The sequence below is a fragment of the Sarcophilus harrisii genome, chromosome 3 (genome assembly GCF_902635505.1).
Source record: "Sarcophilus harrisii chromosome 3, mSarHar1.11, whole genome shotgun sequence".
NCBI classification, from domain to species: Eukaryota; Metazoa; Chordata; class Mammalia; order Dasyuromorphia; family Dasyuridae; genus Sarcophilus; species Sarcophilus harrisii.
Window position 1 is genome coordinate 48,900,805 of NC_045428.1, and position 20,003 is coordinate 48,920,807.

General features: G+C 34.9%; 1 protein-coding gene across 2 annotated transcripts in view; it reads left to right on the plus strand.

The window, feature by feature from the left end:
* Positions 1 to 20,003, plus strand: part of SLC9A9 (solute carrier family 9 member A9) — a 709,438-nt gene that overhangs the window by 29,701 nt on the left and 659,734 nt on the right. For both annotated transcript variants that reach the window (XM_031957809.1, XM_031957810.1), the window contains exon 2: positions 2,229 to 2,431. In XM_031957809.1, coding sequence (XP_031813669.1) covers positions 2,229 to 2,431 — 203 coding nt within the window. The remainder of the gene's footprint in view (positions 1 to 2,228; positions 2,432 to 20,003) is intronic.

Consider the following 20,003-nt stretch of genomic DNA (forward strand, 5'->3'; position numbering starts at 1 on the left):
TCAATCAAATGTTCTGCACACATAATGCGTGTGCCAAAAGGAAGGGAAATGTTCTGCTTTTCCTTTTCTATTGGTCAGAGGGATCTAGCCGAATAGCTGATAACCAAAGAGGCAAGAAGTTAAACAGTAAGATAGGGTTAGTTAAGATAAAAAGTTTCTTTTCCATTAAACAAGACTTTAATTAATGTTAGCTGTGTTCCTAAGTAAGAGGGGAGAAAGGAAGGGAACAAAGCATTCTTATAGCACCTATGTGCCAGGCACTGTGCTAAGTGCTTTAGAAATATTAGCTCATTTGATTCTCACAACTCCTTAAAAATGGATGTTGTTATTATCCCCATTTATACAAATGGAAGTGAATAGAGATTAAGCCACTTGCCCCTAGAGGAGTCACAGCCAGTGATGGACTGGAGTTAGATGATTTAGCCATTGTGCATCTACTTGCTGGGTTCTGGGGAAAGAAAACAAAACATAAAAACGATCAAAGAAAATCTCAAAACCCAGAAAACCGAAAGCAGTCCCTGCCCTGGGAAATATTTTACTTGGTAGAACAAACTGTGTGCAGATGAACAAATACAAAATATATAGAAAGTAAATACAAAGTAATTTTGGTAGAAGAGAATTAATTAGTGATCAAGTATTTGTTAAATACTGACCGTGTGAAGTGATAATGATACAAAATGAAACAATCATACCCTCAAGAAATGATAAAAAGATTTAGGAATGGCCTCATGTTATAGAATGGGTTTGGGAGGATTATCTTGCTCAGACATAAACACTGAAAACGTTATTTCCTCACACATTTGGAGAACAATATTATGATGTGTGGCAAGAATGAACTGAATGTTCCCTTCTCCCAAATCCATTACAACTCTACTGATCAAATCTTGAAGTCAGGTCATAATTTATGTATGGGACATAAATCATTGAACAGATCAGAACAATCTTCATCTGTCAAAGATTAAAAATAAAGTTCAGAATTAGACAAAGCACATAACCATTTGCACATATACAAACCCCATCACATCTTTATTTGCTTTTTGATCTAGTACAGATTTAGTACTGAAACTGACCTCAGTGATGAAGGAACTGAAAATTGTGCTAAAGGTTACAATGGGCTTGAGCATCAGAGGAAGGCTTTTAGCCTTTGGTCCTTTGAATTCAAAGTCTGTACTCTTACTGCTGAAGTTTGCTGTCTCCTTTTTTGGTAACTTGTGAGGTACACAGCAAGTCAAATGAAAATAGTGGCTATTGTCCAGTCATTTCAGGTGTTTCACTCTTTGTGACCTCCTTTCAGGTTTTCTTGGCAAAGGGTGGTTTATCATTTCCTGCTGCAGCTCATTTTATATATGTGGAAACTGAGGCATACAGGGTTAAGAGTCACATGACAAGTGTCAGAGGCTGGATTTGAACTCACTTCTTTCTTACTTCCCTTCTTCCAAATCCATCATACCTCTACTGATCAAATCTTGAAGTTGTCATAATTTATATATGTCATATAAATCATTAAATGAATCAGAACAATCTTCAATTGTCAAAGCCTAAAAGTACAATAAAGTTCAAACTTAGACAAAGCATCCTGTGCCTTCAGGTTTAGCACTCTATCCACTGAACCACCTAACCACCTTTCTAAAATATTTTACAAGTCATCTAATTGAACTCCTTCATTTTAACAGATGAATAAAAACTAAAGTTGTCATGCTAAAGGAATCTGAATATGCAGTCTGCAAAGATCTATCTACTAAATAGATCCCAGGAGCTGTCCAACACTCATACAGAATAAATGACTTGACCAAGAGTGTATTTATATTGCATTTTAAGGTTTGGAAAGCATTTCATATAGAGTATCTTATTTGATATTCTCTTTAGCTCTATGAGAAATTATTATTATCTCCATTTTACTAATGAGGAAATTAAGCATCAGAAATTTTGTGTATTGTTCAGAGACACATTACTAGTAATTATCTAAGAACAGTTCTAACTCAAATCTTCCTGAATCCAAGACTAGTAGTACTCTACTATACTAGAAATTTTTTCTATTTTGAACTAACGTGAATTACATGAAATATTGTAAAAATAAAAATATAGAACTGATCCTTGTGTAGGAATGAAAGCATTTGAAGGCTGCAAAATTCTTAAACCTCTTCCCTTGCCAACTATATGAATATCTAGCACCACATATTCTAGATTTCCTCTATTCAGAGACATTAAATCTATGGTTTTATTTCTAGGTCTCATAATGGGATTGATTTTACGTTATGCTACAGCACCAACTGACATTGAAAGTGGAACTGTTTATGACTGTGGAAAGCTGGCTTCTAGTCCATCAACTCTTCTAGTTAATATCACTGACCAAGTTTATGAATATAAATATAAAAGAGAGATCAGCAAACACAACATCAACGCTCACCAAGGCAATGCAATGCTTGAAAAGGTAAGGGCCCTCTCTGTTATAATGGTTGTATCTCATAATTTGCCTATGTAAATTGCTACATTGTAAATTGTAATAAATACAGATGCATTTATGTGACCCATAGTTGTATATAAGGATGACTGGACAAACTTTGCATGCATAGATAGCATAACTGTCCATAAATCTCATATTCATCTTTATTATCAAAAATAAGTGAGTTCTGCAAATAAAAAGACAGACTAAAATAGGATTCTTAATATAACTGCATTTAGTGTGATGAAAATAAAGTACTTTGTTCCCAATTATCATCAGTTAACTGAAATTTTCATATGAGGCTTATAAACATTGAGGATAATCATAAAGTGCCATTCAAAAGTTAGTCATTAGTATGTAAGGAGACATAAGCTCTGTGAGGATAGGAATTGTATTTTCTGTAAATTTTGTATCTTCCCTAGAACTTAACTGAATGGTATGTAGAAGTGATCTCCAAACTTTTTATATCTTCCACCTATCAGTAAAAAATAAAATAAAAATATGTAGCTGCAGTATATGTCTACTTTATAACAAACATATTTTTATTTAATATTTAGTAACAAATAGCCAAAAAATGGTCCATGAAATCATGAAGAATCGGATGTAACTGAGTAACTAAACAAGAACAGGAACAAAAATTAATATGATATATATGTTGTAAGATATTAAAGTAGAAAATTTTAAAGTATGAAATAAAAATTGAACACTATTTTTTTAAAAAAAAGTACTTTATTTCTAGTACCTAAATTCTTTTTATTCACTAAAGGCATTTTTAATGATATTTATTAGTGAGATAAATGTAATTGAATGTATTTCATGATTTTTTTTAAAGATCTCATTTTGTAGGTCTGGTTCTCAGGTCAGCTTTACACTTTGTTTTAATAGCTGTCAGACTGGGAAAGGTTTCTCACAAAGAAGTGTAAAGCCAGAAGGAAGAAGAGTATCGTTGGTTGAACATGCTAAGTCATGGTAGTCACTCTTCTGTAAAGATGTTTATTGAAATTTCATCAGTGAATTTCCATCTTCCTTTATGTCAGATAGTTGTTTTTACAAACTAATCAGAATCTATTTTTTAAATTTTATTTCTAATTTATGGAATAAAGCAAGCATTTCCGTAATTCAGTATGATAAAAAGGATAATTGCACATGAAACAGCAAATCTATTATGCGTAACTTGTTATTTCATTCAAATATACAAAAATTGTCATACAAATTTCTTTTCCCCTCTTTTTAACCTCTCTCCCCCTCTAAAGATGGTTATCATTATATATAGATATATTAAAGTATTCTATACATACTTCTATTTATTAATTCTTTTTCTGGATATAGTTAACATCTTCCTGTGTTTTTTATAGTTAATTTGATTATTTATAATAGTCAGAATAGCTTATTTGCTCAAAATTGTTCATAAAACAATATAGCTGTTATTATATACAATGTTCTCTTGGTTCTGTTTTGCATTTTTTAAACAAATTTTAGGAAATGGATTCAAACTTTGAAACACTGAAACTTTGTTTAAGAGGTCAGAAAGTTTTGTTTTCAAGTTTTTTTAATTGGGAAATATGAATATTTTTATGTGTTGTATACTTCATTTTGTTCAATAAATTCCATAATGATGGTTAGGGAAGGCAATAGTCACTAGAACTGAGATTTCATTGATAGAAAGTTTTCTTAGAGAAGCAAACTTCATCTAGCCACATAGCTCAACCCCTTCTCTGCAACTTAAAGACTTCTACAAAACCACCTGTGAGCTATATGTTGCCCACAATATTTGAGTGTGGTTCAAATTAAATTACCAGTTTTTATCTGACTTTTAAAATACATACATACATATATATGTATGTGAGAATAGTTTTAATATATATAATATTTTTGTATAATAGATCCAACATATGATTTATTAATAAGTAGACATACTGGGAGAACATATGGTTCATTTTAACTTTTATCAATAAGATTGTTGTTATTGTTCAGTCCTTTTAGTCATGTTTAATTGTTGTGACCCCATTTGGAGTTTTTTCTAGCAAAGATACTGTAGTGGTTTGCCATTTCTTTTTCCAGCTCATTTTACAGATAAGGAAACTGAGGTAAATAGGGTTAAGTGACTTACCCATAATCATATAGCTAAAAACAGTCTGAAGCCATATTTGAATTCAGAAAGACGAGTCTTCCTTACTCCAGGGCTGGTACTCTATCCATCTAACTACCTGATTGGGTGAAGGATCAAAAAAGTTTAGAGATCACTTCTATATGTTACTGTGCTAGCATGGGGTCCTTATACAGTTTACCCTCATTTCTCTCATTCTTTGATACCACTGGCCTAGAATACTCAAGACACTAAGTTCATTACTCAGGACCACATAATGATTTTATGCCAGAAACCATATAAGATTCCTGGTTTTCTGAGCTACAAAACCAGCTCGCTATCAACTCTACCATCCTGTCTCTTGATGGAAATGAGGGATATCAAAGTTCATAGATAATAACAGGAATATTTTCCAAAGACCTATTTCTCAAATGCTTTTTCTAGTCCTTAGTATAGTATAGTATGGCACATAGTAGGTACTTTATGAATGTTGATTGACTGATCGATTCAATAATAATGTTTCTTTCGAAAAGCAGTTATTTTCCAGTTCATTGTTGAAATGTCTTCTTTCCCTTCAAGGGACAGCATTAAGCTTATTTTTTCAAAAACATTAGCAAACTATTGACAGCCATTTCTTTTCACAGAAAAGGCAGCAGATTTAAAACACTTTGATTTTAATAAAAATGAAAATGTGCAACTCCTCTTTTCAGTTTGACAGTTCCTTTTAAACATTTATCTTGAGAAAGTCAAAGCAACTAATTCTATGGTACCATAGAAGGTTTTTATGGTCATGTGTTATCACCTTTCATTTTGATTTGGTCTTTAAGTGGCTGATGAAGAACTCATAGAAAGGAGAAAGAGAACCATCTACACTTTTCAGGTTCTATTGTGCCTTCATTTTTAATATCATCACTTTGCTCAGTATGAGTATTATTATTATCTTTAATCTCTGCTTTTTTTGCAGGGATCTTTCAAGTTACTTGTCTGTCTTGTGTCAATTAAGTAAATACTAGATAACATAATATGGTAATTCACTTAGCTGGACACACATAAACTACACAATTTTACAATGTGTTAATAGGGAATGAAGGAATGGGGCTGCTACTGTCCTTGACTTCTCTGAGCTGTGGAATTCCTACTATCCTTTCAGGTTCCACAATACAGTAAATATTAGCAAGACTTAATTTCTTTGTAATTTTGTGTGTGTGTATGTGTGTAAAATACCACTTTGAAAAACACTGCTTTGCAAAGCAAGACACTAATCAATATTCATAGACTTGAATTATGGCCAGTAGACAAATCCCATTGTTGTTCAAATACTTGTAAAATTATGTGTGAAATGTTAAATTAAAAACCAGAGGCTTATAATTGTAATTCACATTTATATAATGCTTTACAGTTTATCAAGCAGTTTTTGGCAATATCCCATGAGGGAGATGGTCTAAGTATCACACACATACACATTTTATAGATGGGGAAACTGAAATACACATAGCTAAAGTGACTAGCACAGTCACACAGCTAAAAAGTATTGTAGTCAAGACTTGAATTCAGGACTTATGACTACAGTATGGGGCTACTTGCACAAATGAATTTGCCTCTACTTACAGATGTTGATACAGAATTATAGGTTTGCATCTGCTGATATACAAAAAGCTGCCAATTGGTTGTTTATAAATAACATGGAGATGTTTTCCAGAGAATGTGAAATTTTCAATTAACACTCAATCTCAGCAAATCTCCACCCTATCATTTCAGATAAGCGATCTTCCCCAGAAAAAGAAAACACTTATTCAGTTGCTCATTCAGTAAGCATTTTGAGAGCCTACTACGTGATGGCACCATGCTTGATGTTCAGCTTTAATGAGTTAAGTCTGTAGTCTTTTGGCAGCAAGCCCTCATTTTACTCAGGCAGATTGTAGCCCCTCTTTTGCTTAGCAGATGACTTTTGAGGGGCAATGGCCAAAACAACTCCTCCCCTCATCACTAACTTCTTAGTGATGAAACTCTTTGAATTTAGTAAGACTAGTCCTAGAATGACAGAATGTAATCCATCACCAAGGCTATCACATACAATCTCTGAAATTTAGTGGGATTTACTAAGCTTGTCCTCTGCTGGAATTAACAATAACTTGTCCAGTTTCACTTCCATACAGTGGTGAGGCAACAAAACTCCTCTCTTCTTCCCACTTTTTAAAAATTTGTCATTGAGATTCTTGATTTTTCCTTGAATTCTTGATTTTCCAAGTAAAATTTGATATTTTTTTCAAGCTCTATAAAATAATCCTTTTGAGGTTTGTCTTAACCCTAAATGATTGAATTAATTTAGATAGTATATCCAAGTGCTCCTTTCTTAAATGAGGCCTTTCTGATCCCTCCCCATCTCTGTCCCCAGCTCTTCATGATTTTTCTTCCAAGGTTATCTTGGAACTACTTTATATAGGAAGTCCCAAAAGTCTTAGTGCAATCTAAAGGTTTAATTGCTTAAAACTACACTAAGGTTTTTGGTATTTTACATATGTGTATGTGTATCATATAGGAATACATATATTCCTATTTGCATAGGAATATATATTCATATTAAATATATTTGTTATATATATATATATGCATGAGTATATGATATATATATAGTCTTCCCCATTTCCATGAGAATTTAAAGACAGTAATTGTTTTTGCATATACAACACAGTTCTTGTCAAATAAGTGCTTAATAAATGTTGATTGATTCATTCATGAGTACTCTGAAGCTCAGTCTGAGACCATATTCCATGCTCACGAGGTTCTGAACGGAATCACAGGATCATAGGATACAAGCTGAAAGGAACCTTTTATGGCATAGTCCAGTTGCCTTATTTAGCAAATAAAGACACTGAGACTCAGAGAGAGAAAATTACTATCAGGCTCACCCAGCTAGAAAGTGACAGAAATGGGATTCAAATTTGGGTCCTGGGTCTCAAAGTTCCATTCTCCAATGTACCACTTTATCTTGAAATGTCAGCAATTGTCTGTGATCTCAGGCTCCTTCTATCACCCCAAAATAGTGAGCTAGACTCATTATTAATACTGACAATAGACAAATACACACATGGAAAGAACTCATTAGAGAACTCATGGAGAGTCATACAAGTTGCTAAGAAGGATAAAGGGATACAAAACCCCAAACTACTGTGAGTTGAAGGTACATCTCTGAATCCTGTTTGTTGTTGTTGTTAAATTATTTCAATCATGTCTGATTCCACTTGAGGGCTTGGCAAAGATACTGGAATGGTTTTCCATTTCCTTCTTCAACTTATTTAACAGTTGAGGAAACTGAGACAGCCAAGATTGAATGACTTGTTGAGGGTCACATAGTTAGTAAATATTTGAGGCCAGATTTCAACTCAGGAAGATGAATTCAGACCCAACATCCTCTCCCTCACACCACTCAGCTAGATGTTCATGGATCAGATCCTGGACCACATCCTAAGTCACAATGATAGACTATACTGTCTTGTGACTGAGTCTCATCTCTAATGTCATCACTAGCAGACTGCTGGTATGAGGTTTTATTTATTGATTTAATTGTCATTATCACCAATGCCCTTTCCACACTCTACTTGGTGACTCTAGGCTGATATAGTCACTTCCCAATTTTTACATTGATTTCCCTGTTATTGATAATCCAGCCCAGAGTGGAGATATCTGGTTACTCCATGTCCACTGTTCTTTTGAGTCAATGACAACAAACAAATATTATTATTATTGTCATCTCATTTTTTTTTTCTCTATAGAATTCAAATAAAAACAGTACTGGGGGAAATCACCATCCTATTATCCTTGTATATTTGGTGTTCTACAAACTACTTTATTGCTGGACAAAATAACTAGGGTTCTTTTTAGCTAAACAGAAATATTACACTTTTTGCTTGTGCTGTATAGACTAAGTGGGAACATTCTGGGTATAATTCTTAGGACAGTGAGCCTAATATGTGATTTATTCTGTTCTCATATGACTTTGATCTCTTCAGCCAGCTCCTATTTTGAAAGCTTTTTCTTTCCACATAATAATGATGATGGTAATGGTGGTAACAGCTAATATTTGTATTCTTTAAGGTTTGCAAAGTACTTTACATATATTTTCTCATGTAGCTGGGAGATTGAATATTCAAATTGGTAACATCTATTAAAAATGTTGATCTTAAGTTTATTGGTTGAGTTCTCCAGGATGTATTTTATTTACTAGATTATATTTTGGTAGGTACTTCATAGGTGGTAAATTTTTAGAGCCGCAGTAATGGATTGTAGAATTTCAACTGTTTCTTTTCATAATATGCATTGATCACAAAGTCTAGATTTGTTAAGGATAACCTTTCTGTAATTTGGGGTGGCAGTGTCCTGGTCCTGAATTGCCAATAAAAACTACTCTATTTTCTCAAACAAATCCACATGGTTCAACCATTTATTTGATGTTTCTATATCAGTATATTATTGGTTCAGTTCATATAGATGTTGTCCATGGAGGGACTTTCGATTGCCCTTGGGGTTTCCAGTTGTTTCATAGAATCTAGAGGTAAGCCACTTTCAGTCTCAATGATCAAATCTAGTGTCTATTAATGATATTTTATCATTGCTCTGTGAATCTGGGATATGTGCCTTATGCGCATAGTTTTTTTTTTTTAAACTATGCATAATTTTTTTATTTAAATATGAATACCATGTGCTCTAAGAATGTGTATCAATCCCCTTCTCTCCTTTTCAGTATGCACACCGTAAACTTTCTATAGCTGCTTTAGAGAGATTAGTCCTGCATTTTGTACAAGTATTTGTTAGAATACTTTCCAAATCTGGTGCAGTTCATTTTAAAGTTCCCATGGTGTCCATTAAGACTGATTTTTACCCAGGTCTTAATTGGTTCAAACATATTTTTTTCCCATTCAGCTTTAATTCCAGGATGTCAGTAAGTCTCTTAATGTATTTGGCCTTCTTCTTGACATCTTTATGACTTTATGCATGATGGGTTTTTACCTGGAGGAGACCGAGGTATTTGTAGATATCTCCTTTGTCGAATAGTTCAATGTGACCTCTAGATTCATGCTTTAAGCTTTCTGCCTTTTCATGGCGTGTCTTAACAGTTTTACAATTATCAAGTCAAAATGACATTTTGATATAATTGCTTAAAGGTTCTGTGAGATAAAGGAGCTACTTAAGTTATTTTCCCAGTGGAATCCTGTAGTTTAATATCATCCATATATATCAAGAGATTAATAAAGTGTTTTTGTTTAACTACTTCCTTAATTTGATAGCCATACTTTCTTTTATTTAGACTAAGATGATAATGGATTTAAGGCTAGGCAAAATCACAATGGGCTTAAAGTGTCATCCTGAAAATGTTATGTTTTTTATGAATACTTCTTGATATTATTGTGTTGGTGATATGTCAATTCGAGTTAACAAGCATGAATTAAGCTCTCATTATGGGCCAAGTATTGTGCTAAACACTGAGGATACTGATAGAGGAAAATAGAAAAATAATCCCTGTTCTTAATGAGATTAAATTCTATTCAATGGGAGGAGGAGGAGAAGAAGATAATACACAGGAGGGAGCTGAAAAGCAAGGGGATAATAAGGAGGCTGTATCCATAAGGAAGAATGGAGGAAAAGTCTGAAGAATCAGGGATGGAGGTGGGAGAAAGATGAAAGAGTGAATATGAGGCTGGTCCTTGTTGATGATATTGTTGTTCAGTTGTTTTCAGTCATGTTTGATTCTTTATGACCTTATTTTGTTTTGCCAAAGATAGTGGAGTGGTTTGCCATTTCCTTCTCCAGCCCATTTTACATATGAGAAAACTGAAGCAAACAGGGCTAAGTGACTTACATAGCCTGTAAGTGTCTAAGGTGAGATTTGAACTGGGATTTCAGGCCTGCCACTTTATCCACTGTGCCACCTAACTGCCCAGAAGATGATCCTTGTACTTCAAAATGAAAGTTCTCCATGAAATTTATCATTTGGAAGATGGGTCCACAGGGGTTGACTTATCTTCTAGGGTCTGCTGGGACATGGAGGGGAAGTCCAGAGAGTCAGAAATATTTTAATACAAAGAACACTTTTCCATATAGACATTAAAAATGCTAGCATTCTCAATGTACTTTAGTCAATTTTATGTATTAGTAGTATGTGAATAGGCTATGAATTTGGAACTTATTCAAAGTGATAATGAGCAAAGACGGTACATATGTTACAGAACTTTCAGGCAGCTTGTTCAATATTTATTGAATCAGTGTTGCTCTTTATATCTCTGGGACTTTTGGGAGCATCTTTTTTGTTCCTTAGCCAATATGTTGTTTTCTTTTAAGTATTTATTGATTTTTCACAATACAGACTTTGAATACTTTTATGAGGTATGGTCTATATTTCAGAACTATATATTTTGAGAAGCGTATGTTCTATATTTTGAGAGATCATAGTTTTGTCTTTTGGGAATAGATTTATGAAAACCTGTTAAGAAAGGTGGGATTAAATGTATGTCTGAGAGGAAACTGGTAAAGCCCCTTGCTAATAATTCATGCAACTCTGTGAAACATACCAATTATTGTGGCTCTTATCCAACCTTGCAATTTTCCATTTTTGAGGAGAAGCTAAAATTTTCATCACTTTCTTTAATGTAATTCTAATGGCATCCATTGTATTAGTAGTTTGTTAATTTTCAGTTTCTTCTTCCATCCTTTGTTGTTGTTGGACCTTTTAAAACCATATAGAACAGAAGCTGTCCACCTCCTCCTTCTTAAGGGAGTCTCTCCCACTTTTACTTTCTTTTACTTCTCACTCTTCTACAATGGCACCATCACAGATCATAGGAACTTAAAGCTAGAGTTGAAAAGACCTTAGAATCTATCTAACACAATACCCTCATTTTATAGATGAGAAAACTGAATCCCTGGGAGTAACTTGTCCAAGATCATGCTGGTAGTAAGTGGTAAAAAACTAAGATTTGAACTCAGGTCTCTTGACAAATAGAGGGTCTTTCCATTGTACCATCCTGCCTTCAGCATTTCTGGCTGTGACTCCTACAATTAAAGTAAAGGAGGCAATCTATCTATCTGACTGCTCCAGGATAACAGCAGGATAGTTTTTATTTATCAGCCATTCAAGGAACAAGGATTTTTTTCTAATGCTAGGTGTTGGGAATTCACAGATAAAATTAAACAAAATATTGGTTTTTTATGTACAAAAACATTATACATGGTACAAAGGACTGGAGATACAAATAAAACAGTAAGACACTAGCTGTTGTCAAGGTATTTACATTCTAACGTGGGAAGAGAAGATTTGCAGGAGATTTTAACCACAGGAGAGAGAGAAAGGACCAGTGGCATTTACATTGCAATGGCAAGCAGATGGTAATACATCTTCCTTAGGATAATTTTCACTGCCAAAATCACATCCATTTCTGAAATTGAACCAGTTGACTATGCCAAGAACTTTGGAAGGGACAATTTTATTTTCTGTGTTTTAGTCTGAAAAGATTGTTATTAGGTCCATCTACACAGAGTGTTCTCCTGGATGATGGCTTTGAGCCAGGATGGTAGGGCCAATGGCTTGGAGATCTGGGTTATGTTCTTGCTAGGGCTGGTGGGTCCTAGATCCTGAGCTGTTCCTGCTACAATCTTAAGACATGTAGTGGCTTTGGTTTGGGCTACCTGCTACATACAGCTTTCTGCTTCTCCCTTAAGATACATTGATACATTGACTAAGATACCTTGTGTCCCTGTTTATGATTGCCAGTAGGGATTAGTGGTTGATGGTAGAGATGGTAGAACCTCATCTCAATGGGTCTTCTTGTTCTGGATTGGAAGGAGAGCTGGTAGACTAGCGTGTTCTTCTGCTGTCTGAGCTCTTGGGTTAATCTGTTCATTAGTGAGAGTTGGTCAATTATAGTTTAGTTTAAGCATGTTTTAGGACAGAAGACTGTCCTTTTGGCTCTCTCCTTTTCTTCAGTCCTATAAAACAACCCATGATTCAGCCTAGCCAGGCCTTTACCATCCCCAATTTCTCCTTCCCTCCCTTCTTTCCAGGTAGACTATCTTCTCTCTTGTCTTGCCTTTCCCCCCTTCCACCATATCAATAACCAGTAATAACTTTTTCTTCCCACAAGTTGTAGAAAGAGCATGGGATCTCAAATCCTGTGGGTTACAGTGGAGTTCTACCTTAGAGAGTCTTACCCTCCCTTACCTCAAGTTACTATAGAAACATTCTCCTTCCCACTCAACTGAATTTAATTACTTCTTGTATTATTTTCACATCATGAATTACATAGTTGATTTGAGGGTATATTTCACATTATTTGCCTTTATTTGGAGCTGCTTGCCTGGGGCATTGGATGTCAAAATTGCTAGTTAAATATCTGAAGGGTTGTCATGTGGAAAAGGATTACACTTGTTCTATTTGTCCTAGAGGCTAAAGCCAGAAACAATGGATTGAACTTGTAATTAAAAGGAGAAGGAGATTCCTTGAAGGGAAGCTGGAGGATCATAGGTCCTGTCTATTATCATGGGGATTTCTTTCAGGTATAAATTATACTATATGGTTCTAAGATTCCTTCTCCTCTGAAATTCTGAGTTTGATTATATGATGTTGAGTTAGAAATTGGGGGACTGGATTTTCCTACAAGTCAACCACTAATGATTGGTCTACAAGTGTCAAGTCACTTCCTTAATCATCTGGGTCTCAGTTTCTATCTTTTGTGGAATGTGATAGTAAGGTCCCTCCCCTTTCTAATATTGTGCATTTCTATAGAGTGGAGCTATAGCACCATTGTGATTGATCACAAAAAACAGACTTATTTTCTTCATTTTCCAGTATTGCCTTTAATCTCATCTCTTTGTCTTTATAGGTAAAAGAACAGAAAGGTTTTGAGGAAATCTGAAGTGAATTTCTTAACAATGGATCCTAGTTTATCATTTCTCTTCACTTGAGCATCTTTTAATTTCTAAATGAACTTTTTCCCTAAATGGGGAACCTTTCAATAGGCAAATGACAAGACTAGATATTTGGCTTTCAATTTTGAAAACTCTATAATATATTTGCACTGATGTGGATTCAAGTGCACTGAAGGATTGAGCTGTTTTCAACTTCTAAAACAGATTTATCTCTTGGACCACAGTTATGGGTTTAAGAATCATCAGAAGGGAAGACATGTTCATTGATAAACAAACTTTTTTGATCACTTCCAATGGTCACTCAGTCAGTCAATGTACATTTAACAAGCCCCTATTATGTTCCAGGGACTGCTAAATGATAGGGATAAGAAGAAAGGCAAAAGGCAGTTCCTGATTTCAAGTAGCCCATGATCTTTTGGTAGAGACAATATATAAACAACTATTTGAACAAGATATATAAAAGATAATTTGAATTTAATCAACAGAGAGAAATCACTAGCATTAAGGGGGATGGAGAAAGGTTTCTTTTTTTTAATTGGAACTTGGCAGAAGCTAGGAACAGAGTACCTAACAGATATTTATTAATTTTTTATTGTGTGCCATAAACCATGCCAGGTCCTGCCCTGAAGTTAAAAAGACACAAAGTAATTTCTGCCCTCAATGAGCTAACATTGTGTTAGGGGAGATAATTTGTGCATAAATAGCCCTATGCAAAATAAATACAAAGTACTTTTTTTTTGTAAGGGGGGAGGTGTGGTGAGCAGTTGTTGGGGGGTGGACAAGAAAAGTTTCATGTGAAAGGCATTATTTAAGCAGACTTTTTTTTTTTAAGGAAACTAGGGCTTCTAAGAAATATTCTTATGTCAACATAAGGAATTTTGCAGAAAAATGACTAATGTCTCTTCTTATCCAATATCTGGGCAACCATTACAGGGTTATGGATTGGGAAAAAGCGAAATTCTAGGTGGCAATCTCTTGAGATAAGGAATTTGGGGGGGCAGATTCTTCCCATTCCAGTCAATCCTCCGTTTAGCTGTCAAACTGATCTCCCTAAAGCTCCAGTCTGATCATGCCATTCTCTTACTCAATAAACTCTGGTACCATATTTTTTCAGGATCAGATATAACATCCTAACTATTTAAAACTTCACAGTTTGACCTCTTCCTACCTGCTCTTTTCCACTTTCCCACTCATTCTACATTCCAGTGACACTGATTTTTTTTACTTCCTTGATCATACCTTAGTTTTTCTCTTGACTCTGTTCCTTTCCAGTGACTATACACCATTCCTAGAATGTTCTCCCTCTCCCATTTCCTCCTCTTTATGACCATGATTTCTTTCAAAACTAAGCACACATCTCTTCTACAGGAGACCTTTCCTGATCTAATTATCTCTATACTTTCTATCACCCAGAATCTTTTCTCTAAGAATATCTTCCATCTAGTGTTCTCTCTTATATTGTATTTTGTATTTACCTGGTTATTTATTTATTTACATGTTGCCTTCCCCATTAGAATGTGAGATTCTTGAGGGCAAAAGATAATTTTTTTTCTTTTTAAACTCCTCTCCCATATCTAACACAGGCATGGCACATAGTAAGCATTTAATAATTGTTTGTTGGGTTCTCTTCTCCTAGCTTCTGTAAAGTCCCAGATGAAATGCCTTTTTACTTTTCTTTGTGACTTCAAAATTTGGTATAGTAAACTTTTTTGGTATAGTAAATAAATGCTCATTAACTGACTGAGAAAAGTAGTATCCAGAAGAGATCCTGGTAGGGCTGAGATATCTCTGAAATTCCTGTAATAACATTCGTTAGGAATGTTCAGGTATCACTCTAGACTTTGGAGGAAGTTAGTAAACATGGCTTCCATCAAAGCATAATTAATAGACAAAGCCTCGATCAATACTTAAGTAGCTCTTCTACCAAGACTTCAAATCTCTTGCTTACCTTCAAGATGCTGTATAATCTAATCCCACCATCTCTAAATACCAAGGACATCTTGATAGAATAGAAACTTCCTGGGGAATATAATATCTCAAAAGGAGAGTTTTTCCTCTTCTTATGTCAAGGACATTGCTACTAGCCTACAGTGGTGACCTGCCACTATTCCAAAGAAGTCACTGCTGTTGAAGAAGGAAACCACTTTTCATTGCATGTCCTTAGAATACAGTAATCATCAATCACCACTATAAATTCTTCTTTATTATCTCTTCAGTTTAATAAGTATTGATCAATCATATACTAGGTGCACTGACACCATATCAGTCTCTTGAAGGTACAATGACAAAGTAAAAATCTTAAAATCTTTTTGCTATTAAGAAGCTTCTAGGTGGGGACTGAGTGTGGATCACAATATGGTATTTTCACTCTTTTTGTTGTTGTTTGCTTGCTTTTTGTTTTCTTTCTCTTTTTTCTTTTTTGATCTGATTTTTCTTGTGCAGCATGATAATTGTGAAAATAGGTATAGAAGAATTGTACATGTTTAACAAGTATTGAATTACTTGCCCTCTAGATAAGGGGATGGGGGGAAAGGAGGGGAAAAATTTGGAACACAAGGTTTTGCAAGGATGAATGTTGAAAATTATCTATGCACATGTTTTAAAAATAAAATGCTTTAATGATAATAATAATAATAAAAGAAGCTTATAGACTAGTCATAGGATGAAGCATGTATATAGATAATTAATGATGAATTGAGAAGGGAAAGAACATTACAAGTAGTGGGGTAGAGAAAAGCTAACAATAGGAGGGGGATAGCTGAGATGAGCTTTGAAGGAATCCAAAAGGGAAAGTGAAGAAATGAATTCTAGGTATGTGGTGCATTTTGTGCAAAGTCAAGACACGTGGGAAATAAAGTTCTAAATTCTAAGAATAGTTAGAACATACAGTGAAATAAGAGGAATAATATGTGGTAAAGATTAGAGTCACATTTTGAGAGTCTTAAGTAAAATGCCAAATATAAAAATTTTATTTTCTCTGGTAAGCAATGGGGAATCAATGAAGCTTCTAAGGTAGAAAAATGACAAAGACCATTTGGCAGCTGTTTGATTCAGGTTCACTGTTAGGAGAGTTTTCTAACAGTCCAGGGAAAAAGTGATGGGATTGTCTGAATTGGTATAGGAGTATATAAAAATTACTGTTCTTCAGCTTCTTACCCACTTAGCCCAAGAACAAAGTTCCTAAAAATGTTCTATCTCAACCCAACTATTATCCCAGTAGTTGCTAGAACAATGATAAATTGCTACAGAAACACAAGAAAGGAGAAAATGCCTGCCCATGTATTCTAAGAGGTAAATTAATTAATTGACAGTGTTCTAGAACTTCAGTCTCCTGCATGGAGGAGAACGGAATTTTCATTTCCTGGACATTATAATTCTAGAATCTAGATTTCAAGACAGAGAGTATCAACAATGGTGGTTACCTCAAGAATGACCCCATGTTTGAAAGGCATAAGAATGAATCTTAAAGGAGAAGGAAGGACTTTCTCTGGAAAACCAAGAGAATTATCCAATCACCTGCCAAAAGAGTAATAAGTAATAAGAGTAATAAGAGGAAAGGCATTAAATAGTGGTACAAGTAGAAATCTGATCTTGACACTATTTGTCTTGGCTCCCTGTTACCAATAGTGATACAGATTGTTGAGTTATGAATGGAAACCACCAGTCCAGCAGTTTCAAAGTGTGTTTACCTTCTGGGAGGAAGTCCAGACCGTAGGAATTTAAGAGGCCATGCTGGGGCAAACAGTGGGAGAGCTGGAGGTTGACTGGAATACTAATGCATTGTATCAATGGCAGACCCAAATTAACTTCCTTCTGAGGAGAAATTACTATGAATGTTTTTTTTTTATATATATATATATCTAGGGGCTACTGTAAAATAGAAAGGAGGGAGAGAAGAGGAAATAGAGAGGAGAGAATAAAGAATCAGAGGAAAAGAAAAAGGAGGGAGAGAAAAAGAGGAAAGGAAGGGAAGAAGAAAGAAGGGAGAGAGGGAGGAGTACAGAGAAAGGGATAACAGAGAGGTAGGGAGGGGGGAAAAGAGAAAAAAATTGAACCGACACAGAGACAAGACACACAGAAAGAGAACAAGAGAGATTAAGGGTAGGTCATTATCTTTTAAAGATCCATTTAGCAACTCTTCTGTACAGCAGAGCTGTCAGTAATGAGATTCCTCTTAATCCCCAATGAGCCTGAGCAGTTCTCTACTGAGTCACACAAGTCTGGCAGATGTAGTTAGGGTCTTCATTGTCTTCAAAATGGCCCAGGACCAAGCTACCTGGCAGAACAGCTTTGAACTATACCCTGTTACAGATGATGAAACTAGAGCCCAAAACATTGTGAGTTTGAATCTAAACCTTTCTGATTCTAGGTTCAACTCTATATTGGCTGGGGGACATCCATTTATAGCTTGGAAGGGAGGGAAGAGGGAAAGCTTCGTGGAGGATTTATTAATTCAGAGCCTTAAATAATGGACTGGATTTTAGCAAGTGGTACAGGGGAAGAAAGGGGAGAGCAGTTTTGATAAAAGAAACAATTTAGATAACAGCAAAAATCTGCTGGGTATAGAGAGGAAAACATAAACATCCAAACAACCATTGTATGTAGAGTCGTAGACCTGGGTTCAAATTTCATCATGACAATTACTAACTGTATAATCAAAGGCAAGTCATTTAGTTTCTCTGAGCCTCAGTTTCCTTGTCTGTAAAATAGGGATAAAAATCCATGTAGTTCTTACCACATAGATTTGTCACGATCAAATGAAATAACATATGAAATGCCTAGTTATCCTTCAAATGCTATATAAATATAAGCTGTTGTTAAATAAGCAGAAAACTACGGGGCATATTCAGGGAAAAGCAAATGGTTTGACAAAATCATTGAGTTTACTTAGTGGAGGAGTTGTGGCAAAAAATTCTGGAAAAGTAATTTAGTATCAAACAATAGAGACCAAGCTCAAGGAGTTTGAACTTTATTCTGTCAGAAATGGGAAGCCATTGAAGATTTTTGAACAGAGGAGTAATCAGACCTATACTTCAGAATACTCTCACAAGAGTATATAGATAGGATTGGAGAAAGTGAAAATTGAGAAACCAGTTAGAAAATTCTAACAGTGGTCCAGGGAAGAGACAAAGAGGGTTTGAATAATACTGTGATTGGGGAAGTGAAAAGAAAGCACCAGATTTGAGAAATATGAAGATAGAATTTATAGAACTTGGTGAGTGGCTGAGATGGGATGAGAGAGAGGAAGATATTTGTAGGAAATGCAATGTTTGCACAAAATTTGTAGAAAGATCATTGGTTCAAGTGAGACAATATATGAAAATTTTTTGTAAAACTTGACATGATATACAGATGGCAGGTTTTGTTATCTGGGTTTTCATGCTGCAAATAAAATGTGACCTCTGTAAAAGGAACATAATATGCTATGTGTGTGCTATACAGTAGCCACTATTCTAGCCACTATTCTTTGTGCATGCAATGAATATATAAAAATCTCCCAGTACTTTGATGATGTGATTTTAAAAGCAGAAATATCCATTCCACAATGTCAGAAGCAGAGATTCATAGGATGAATGGATGGATGGATGGATAAATCAGTAGATTCAAAGATAGTCAATAAATATCTATTAAATACCTACTATGTGCCAGGTAGTGTGTTATGTACTAAATGATGAGGCTGCAAATACAAAAGCAAGAATAGTTCCTGATTTTGAGGAACTTACTTGTAGTAGAGGTGACAAACTGTGTAGGGGAGTAGTCACTAGGAAGAGGACACTTTGCAAAAACTACAAGGATGGTAAATGGGCTCATAGGGGATTAGACTGCAATATCGCTTTCAAAAACAATGATAATGCTACAGAATGGCTAAAGCAACAGAAAAATGGGGAAAAATTACTGGAAAGAGTATATGTGGCAAAAGATATTAATGAGCTTCATCAAAAAAAAGAAAATGGCAAGATAATACGGATTAAAATGTGCTAGTATGACCCAGACGATGCAATCACCAATCATACTTGAGGAAAAAAGTTTTTGATTAAAGACTGACTTACCATGGACAGTAAGACTATAGAGAAGATGATCCAAGAATAGAGATATCTAGATATGGAAGGGACCTCAGAAGTCATTCAGTCCTATGTCTTCATTTTATAGAATGAGAAGGAGGAGGAGGAGGAAGAGCAGAAAAAAGAGAAGGAGGAAGAGGAGGGAGTGATAGTAATAGTAGTACTGATCTTAAAAACCAGAAATGCCCATTCAACAATGTCAGCATTTTCAAAACCACATTTTCTTAACCATAGTTTCACAGGATGGATGGATTGATGGGTGGATGGATGGATAGATGGTAGATGAAGATGTGATGTTTAGAGAGATTAAATGATTTGCCCAAGATCAGCACCAAAACTGTGATTGGAATTCTGGCCTTCTTAGTCTTCATTCTACTTTTACTCTGAACTACCTCCTTTAAAACAAACTAATAAAAATTTTTAATAATAAAATTTGTTTAAAAAAGAATAGGTGACAACAATGATTTAACCCATCTCAGTTTGTCCCTATGTT